Genomic DNA, 8,474 nt, shown 5'->3' with positions numbered 1-8,474 from the left:
GTCGCTCCCATCGGCTGGCCGATGCGGCCGAAGTCGCGGTAGGCCGGGCTGTGCCAGCAGCCGTCTTGGAAGACCGAGTCGGGCCGGCGCGCGTGCGTCACGTGATGCGTGACGTCAGCGCGTTAGGTCGCCTCTTAAAGGGGCAATGGCCCAACAGGTAAGTTAAAGGGGCAATGGCCCCAACAGGTAAGTTAAAGGGGCAATGGCCCCAACAGGTAAGTTATACATACATAAGTAAGTTAAGTGCATACAATTAGGTAAGTTAAAGGGAATTATGTATATATCTATATGTAAGGGACAACTGGTGGTACCGCCACATGGGCCCCCCCAGAATTCGCTTTAACGAAAGTCCAAGGATGAGATGGTCTGACGAGCTGGGGGTCTCGGCGGTCGTGCTGTCTCGGCTTGGCGAGCGAGGTCCGAAGATGCTGCTCGTGAGGAGATCCATACACGCGTTGTGGCGAATAAAATGTATCCGTCAGGCGAAGGACCATGGAAACGTGCGAAACAGCAGGCCTTGTCAGAGTGACGGGCAGGTTGGGCGGATGCGGGTGATGACTCTGTTGATGTTGGAACAAGTCCTTGTTATAACGAACTCTGCAGGAATGCCAAACGAACGTTCCAGAAGGACTTGACAGGCGAGGTGAGTGAACTCGCCGACAGGTGAGCGAAACCTTCAGGAGGCTGGAACACGCGGAATGGTGCATGCCATAGTGCTACGACATTAACACAACAGAGGGTGAAGAGTTACTGCGTTAACCTGTGATCGGTGAGGCTAGCAACTTTCACGTGGCTGATCGCGGCCGCAGGATGCCCATTGGACCCGTCCTCGATGTGTGCAGCTTCAGTAGATGTTTGCGTTTGTTAAAGGGAAAACTGGAGAAAGGGTGGCAACGGTCCAGGTTGTTGTTGCTTGCAGGAGGGGTTAACTCTGCCTGGAGGGCGGCAACACTTGTAACAGTTCTTGCTTTAGGAGAAAACAGCCGGGAGGGTGGCACGCTTTTTGTTCACGCCGAATCATGTAGTAGGTAACACAACCAGCAGGCTGAAGGGCTGGTGCGTCGTCGGCGGGGAAGGAGTCATCGGTGTTCACGAGGGATGGGTTCTCGTGGTTCGCGAGGGATGGGTCTTCGTGCGCGAGGAGTGCGTCCTCGGGTTTTGCGGGGGTGAGTCCTCGTGGTATCTCCGCAGGGCGCGCTCCGATCTTGTGGGCCCGAACATGCTGTACACCGCGCTTGGAGAGATTTATACTTGCTGTTGCTTTGGACGTAGAGGCGGACGATCCGTGAGGCGGTAGAATAGTCGAATACGGGGACCGTGAGCATGTGCGTGGCCTGTGCCGCATCGATGTTCTCGGTGAACGGGGCTTCTACCTTCATAAAGCACGAGGGAGACTGTGGCTCCCTGGATTGCGGTAGCGACAGCGGAACAGCTGATGCTTCCATAGCGTGCTTCGTTTGTGAAAGACGTTCACAAACCCACCAATTGTAGCGCTGGTGGTCGACGGTTGCCGTTGGTCGTGCTCTACCTCTGTGAAATCGTTCGTGAAAAACAGGCTCACCTCCAAGCTGCGCTTCCTTTGCGAAGACGTTCGCAAAGACGGGGTCGCTTTTGGTGGAATCGGTTTTAGGCAGTTGCTGTTCCGTGGTTGTTCGTCAGTTGTGCGTTGGTCGTCTTGTGGGAAGACGAGGGTCAGGCTGCGCGTTGCTACCGTGAAAATCGTTCACGGCTACGGGTTCACCAATTGTAGCGTTGGAATTGATGAGCTCCCGTACTCACGTCGTTGGGTCACCAATGTAGCGGTTCGTGTAGATCGCCACTAAATAAGAGAGTTTGACTTCGACGAACTATTAACAAGTTGTTTATTTACAGGAACAGGCTAATTACAGCAGGTAAGATGGCTGACTGTAGGAGCACTGTGGTGTAGGTCTTGTCCCAGCGGGGACTCCACGAGGACTGAGTTCGCAGTCCTGTGGAGAGCGTGATGACGTCATCATGCTCGGTCGCGTTTCCCGCGCTTAGGGCGTCACGTGGCCGCGTCATTGCATCAGCGCGTCTCCCGGTACGGAGGCTGGCCGTTGAGGCCGAGGTCGCGAGGCCGGGCTGTGCCGGTGCTTGCCGCGGGGGCGGAAGATCGCGTCGCTCCCGTCGGCTGGCCGATGCGGCCGAAGTCGCGGTAGGCCGGGCTGTGCCGGCGGCCATCTTGGAAGACCGAGTCGGGCCGGCGGCCGGCACGCGTGCGTCACGTGATGCGTGATGTCAGCGCATTAGGTCGCCTCTTAAAGGGGCAACGGCCCAACAGGTAAGTTAAAGGGGCAATGGCCCCAACAGGTAAGTTATTATACATACATAAGTAAGTTAAGTACATACAGTTAGGTAAGTTAAAGGGAATTATGTATATATCTATATGTAAGGGACAACCGGTGGTACCGCCACACCATCCCAATATCTGAGAGATATTTGTTTTGAAAACATTTTTTTCAAAGTACTTACTGCATTTAATATTTATCAATGGGTTTTGCTGTCTTTAAATAGTAACAAATCAGCAACCTAATTGTAATATTAAGCCTGAGTCCATCTACACTGTATTATATTAGTATATCCATATAAAAGACTACAATGCAAACCTGAGTACAGAACAAAATAAAATGCAGCAGAGGATAAAACGCAGCATAATAAAATCTGAATACCCAAGTAAGCAACACACACATATTTGTAATGAAATTCCGGATCTCCTGTGCAAGAAGCCCTTCCCTTTAAACACCTGTTTGTACAAACCACCATAAACCTGCTCGAGAGCAGAAGTAGGTGGAGTCAGAATGTAATCACAAGATATTTACCAGAACGTGAAAGCCTGGCACAAAGAGACTGGAGTGGACTGGAAACATCCAAAAGCACAGGCTGAGAATCAAGATCCTATACACCTGGGTGGTGAGTTTGAGACTGACTGGAAGCAGCTACTACTTAAATAAATCAGAGTCACTTGAGTAAATACTTTAAGAGACTGAAAGAATTCACCTGCGTGGAACCAGGAAATGAAAACTCCACAGGAGGCTGGAGCAGATCAAGGAAATAAAACGGACAGTAGACTCAATGCAGAGAAGGCTGTAACAGAGTGTTAAGTTCAATCAGATAAACAAAGCTTGAAGATTTTGTATTTTCTACTGATTCTGCTGGACAGGGTCAAAAGCTTCTGGAAGTACATCAAACTCTGAGCGGGATCTACAAAACTCACACCTGTATAACAGGTTATACCTGTTGGAAATGAAGCTGAGCTGGGGAGCTGTAACTCTCTTCGACAGCGAGTTTGTACGTAACAGAACTGTTTAAGATCTGAATGTAAATTAGGTACTACTCCTGACCCCACGAAATCCATCTGAAGATATTCAAAGTTTCAACAAGACCTCAAACATGCAATGAGTAAGTGATTATTGTGTGAAAGAGAAATGTGTAGCCCCTGAGGGAAACGCTAAACTGCAGCAAGTCTAAACACATGTTCATAGTTTGAATTCATATATATCATGGTGATTCTCCGTGGGCAACTTACAGATTCATGACTTCTGGTTCTCCGTCTCTGCGTGGAAAGAACAATCTGAGGATTTGCAGATTTCCTAAACTGGGAAATAAATGTCATTATTGAAAGAAGCAAGATGAAGATAAAGAAATAAGGAAGTGTGCTCCTAGATACAGGATAGTCTCAGGCTTGTGAAACTGGAATCATTTACAGTGAACTACAGCTATTGAAGATGCAGATTTTCTGAGGAGCATCCTTGAATCCCAACTAAAATATTTGGGAATGTGTCAAACTGTGATTCTGTGATATTGATGAATTCCTGGTGACACTGAGTTAAACAGATTATAAAGCAAGCACAAAAGTGTGTGTCATGTTAAGAAAATATCTACAGCAAATTGAAGTGAAGAGCTTACTTTAGCATGGAGTGATCCTTCTATCTAATTCCTGAAATCTCTGCCCTCCCAGATCCCAACAGACATACCAGTAGCTTGATAAGTCTCCTGACCTGTTAGTTACATGTCTTAACTTTGTGAATCTGGACAGCATTGAAGATTTGCATCATCGTTTATCACTTTCCAGGACCCTTTGAGATTTATTGTTTACTTATTTACTATCTTATATTTTGGAGGCTTGGCTCAATATTTTTCCTTTTCGATAATTGTGGACAATTTCTCCAGATGTCTGAGCTTTCTGCAATCACGTCTGGCCGTTTCCCAGCAAATCGTTCCAGGATCCAGCAGAGTATCCTGGAGGATCAGATGGAATTGTGGTGGTTCCGAGATGTTAAAAGATCCATCCTATGTTACTCTGTGGCTTTGGTTCTGATTTTAGGAACTGGAGTAGGGGGGATTGTTTTAATATCTACAGCTATCGGTAAATCAAGTGAATGGAGGCTGGGAGTAGGGATTTTCCTGTGTCTATTAACTTTAGTTATGCTCTTTAAACAACTGCTGACCTCTGCTATCCAGGACATGAACTGTGTGAGGAACCGGGCCCAGATTGACAAGCTAAGGAGTGGAGGGTTAATTGATTATCTGATTATTTTATTCACTGGATTCATAATACTAACCTGTGGTTCTGTACTGATAATCCTGGTAAATTCTGATCCCTATCCTTCAGGTAGATACTGGAATGACAAGTTAATCGCAGGAATGATTCTGACGGTGGCTGGCTCCATTATTCTCCCCTCACTCGTTTTCTATGTTTTAATCTTCAAACTATTCCCCCATATAGCAGCCAGGTCCACGAGCAGAGGCATACCAAGTGTTTATGTCATATCAGGAGGCAATTCAGAGGGGAGGCAAAGGGAAATCTCCTCCAGTACAACCAACCTGATATAAAACAAGCACTGACTAACTCCACCAGGAGCAACAAATTGCTCTGAAGTTGAGATGATTGAACAGACTGGGCTTGTTTGTCTCATTTTCCTCATTTTAATGGTGAAATAAATGTAAAGAAAAATCTGATTAAAAATGTGAAAATAGTTTTTAACACTGCAAGCAAATGTCAGGTTTTATCAATTGTAATAACTAGAGCCTAGCTGGTAACTGTAAGCTCTGAACTTTATAAACCTGGTGTGTAACTTTGAACAATGTCCAGCTATTGGAGACACAGAAGTCTGTGAGTAAAATGTGAACAAAGTAAAGATATGAAGGTTTTTCTACAATTCATACTAAACCAACCTATTGAAGCATAAACAGCTAATTGCAGATTCTTGTTAACTCACTTCTGTAGCTGCCATTTCTGTGAATTCACTGATTTAAAATAAAAGTGTACAGAAAATTCTATTAAGACAAAGTAAAACAAATCTTTAAACACCAGTGAGACTTGGTCTGTGCAGAAGTAGATCAGTTTTCTGGACCTTTCTTCTGTTTTAAATCTCTTTAACTAACTAGTCAAATGGGGAATGTAAAGATAGTGCTGCCTGCACCTCAATTAGTCCTTCCATACTGAAAGGTTAAAACAAAAATAGTACTTTTGAGTTTAACAAAACTTAACTGAGTGCTTTACTTTACTTACATTTGAATATTTAAGGCCATATATACACAAGAGATGTATGTATGCATATACACAGTATGCACTTATGCAAGAAGACCATGCATGTATGGATAAATGCATGCTGGGGTGCTTTGCATGGGTGGATAGATCCACACAACGAAGTGGTTAGAGTGAGCTAACTCTCTTGTGTTTACAGTAATCCAAACTATGCCTAGATTGACCTCTATTGCTTAGTTACAGAAGCCTGCTTACAGTAATATATGGTTCCCAAGGTTACTGTGGTGTGTTTAGAGATCATTTTTCCCAGGGGTGTACAAGTTGTGGACCTCCAAAAGGTTATTTTTTTTTGAGCCTCCAAAATTTTTAGTAACTGTTGATATACAAGTAAGTGTCTTCAATAGGATCCATTTTCCATTTACTAATATGTTCAGTTTAAAAATCCTTGGGCACTAAATGATTCCAAAAGGTGCACTTCCATCACTGGAGTGAGTGCATTTCATTGTTTTTAAACTTTCTAGTATTGTAATGCAGAACAGTTGTGGACTTCAGCTTAAATTCTCTGTAGAATTTCTCTTAAACTAGTGATCCCACCAAAATATAAATGCACCCCCAATATAGCATGTGTTTGGTCCATATTATGCATATTGGTGGGTTTGTGAGTTTGCTGGCATTTGGGAAATTTTGTTATGTATTTTAATGTGTCTTAAGTATAAAACAAGTAATGCGTATATTGATGGACAATGTGTATAATATTTGAGATTACAGTGTGTGGCAGCTTTGCACAACTCAACAAAGTTGTGATTTATTTTAATCTTTAATAACTATTTGTCTTCCCCTACCTATGCAGTATGCCAGGAGGTTCAAACACAACTTGCATATAGAAACATAGACACATAGAAGATAAGAGCAGGAGTAGGCCATTCAGCCCCTCGAGCCTGCTCCGCCATTCAATGAGATCATGGCTGATCATCCAAATTCAGTACCCTGTCCCTGCCTTCTCCCCATATCCCTTGATCCCTTTAGCCTTAAGAAATATATCTAATCCTTCTTGAATATATTTAATGAATTGGCCTCAACTGCCTTCTGTGGTAGAGAATTCCACAGGTTCACCACTCTCTGGGTGAAGAAATTCCTCCTCATCTCTGTCCTAAATGGCTTACCCCTTATCTTTAGACTGTGACCCCTGGTTCTGGACGCCCCCGCCATCGGAAACATCCTTCCTGCATCTAGTCTGTCTAGTCCTGTTAGAATTTTATAATTTCAATAAGAGCCCCTCTCATTCTTCTAAACTCCAGCGAGTATAAGCCCAATCTCTCCTCATACGTCATTCCTGCCATCCTATGTCATGTTTCTGTGTTTAACATAAACACACTAGATGTTGGACATGCTTTCTTATCGTACAGAGGCAGTGGAAGGGAGGGACGAGGTAGAGCTGGGTGGCAGATACATGTACACACATCACTGCAGCCTCTCAACTATAAATTAATTGCAGTAGATTAGTCAGCAGTGACGTTATGATTTTGATTGTAAACTGAAATATGTTGAAAAATCCCAATACAATAATTGTTATTTAAATATTCAGGATATTTTAATTGTTTTCTTTAAGCTCTGGCCCTTGAAGCAGGTACTGATGACTGTGAATAATGGTCATCATATTGGGGCAGTAATTCCTCCCCAAACGCGTGAGTACGGAAGGGGTACTCACGCGTCTGGCCGGAGGAAATGCCGGTTTTCAGCATGCACAGCGCATGCGCTGAAAACCGGCATTTCCTCTCCTCTAACCCAAGAGGTGAAGAGGCTAGCGCATGCGCTGTAGGGGGCAGCGCGTGCGTTTTGGATTTCCTCTGTTTTGGGGGATTTGCGCATGTGTAAAGGCCTCCGGTCTTTACACTTGTAAAAAGCACACGTAAGTATTTATTTTTACAGGTAAGTGGTGTTTTAGTGCAATTTAGAATTTTTTTTTCCACAGGTTTATTATTTTAAAGAATCTACAATAAGGTAAGTTTAGTTTTAGACCCTTATTATTAAAAATTTATTTTTTTCAAAAAAAGAAATTATTGTTTAAATTTTTTTTTAAACTTATTTATACTTAATTTAATGATTGGGATGTTTTTTAAAATTTTATTTAAAGTTTAAGTAGTGTTTTGGGGTGCAGTACTTCTCATGAGTTTGACAGTTCTTACTCTCAAACTTATGAATGAAGTTTCCCCTCCCCTGATTGGCTGAACAGTGCTCACCTGATCCCAGCCGGCACATCACACTAACTACGCCGCTGGGTCAGGTTAGCACAGCGCGCCGACATCAGAACCTGGCCACTGAAAGGAAATCCACTGCGGGCCAGGTTTCAGATGTCGGCGCGCAGGGTGAGTGCACATCGGGGGCTTGCACGCGCGGCAAGCCCCCGACACCAAGTTCTGGGCCATTGTCCTGTCACTGACGAGCTCGGGCACCCTACTCTCTGGCTTGCTGTCATGATCTTATGACTTTTATTAAAACTGCCTTTATCTCCACAGCCATGGATAAATTGAAACATTGGACCCTGATCAAGTGGATACTCCTGTACAATGAATCAACCATTGTTAATCAGAAATCTGATAATAGTATGGTCTAGTCACTAACCCAAAGAAAGAACCTACACTTAATTGAAGGGATTAATTCTATTAAATTAGCAGAACTTCAGTACACAGGACTTATGGTTTACAGAGTTTACAGTTGGATTGGGACTCTTATTTTGAATGGGAGCTACACCTTTATAAGAGGAAGTAATAAATGAAATCAATTTAACAAACAGACTTTTAATTCTGTTTTTAAAGAGAGCAGTTTTATTAAAAGTGATTTGCATTTTGCAGTGTGCGTAATTAAGAGTACTTCCTCTATGTGGCTGAATGAATTTGATCTTTATGTGTATCACCTGAACTGGAATTTAAAAAACAAATTACTGTATAATCATTTTGCAACGTTA

At 43.6% G+C, this 8,474-nt stretch overlaps 1 protein-coding gene across 1 annotated transcript; it reads left to right on the top strand.

The window, feature by feature from the left end:
- The first annotated feature begins 2,605 nt into the window (after positions 1-2,605).
- On the top strand, positions 2,606-7,087 carry LOC147122279 (transmembrane protein 125-like). Its single transcript, XM_085983244.1, has one exon. The coding sequence runs from the start codon at positions 4,192-4,194 to the stop codon at positions 4,852-4,854; it is 663 nt and encodes a 220-aa protein (XP_085839370.1). The 5' UTR covers positions 2,606-4,191; the 3' UTR covers positions 4,855-7,087.
- The last annotated feature ends 1,387 nt before the right edge of the window (positions 7,088-8,474 follow it).

Source organism: Somniosus microcephalus, chromosome 3, assembly GCF_052327205.1.
Source record: "Somniosus microcephalus isolate GS21.2 chromosome 3, FLI_Smic_1.0, whole genome shotgun sequence".
NCBI classification, from domain to species: domain Eukaryota; kingdom Metazoa; phylum Chordata; class Chondrichthyes; order Squaliformes; family Somniosidae; genus Somniosus; species Somniosus microcephalus.
Note: the sequence above shows the minus strand (reverse complement) of the source record. Positions and strands in the feature narration are given on the sequence as shown.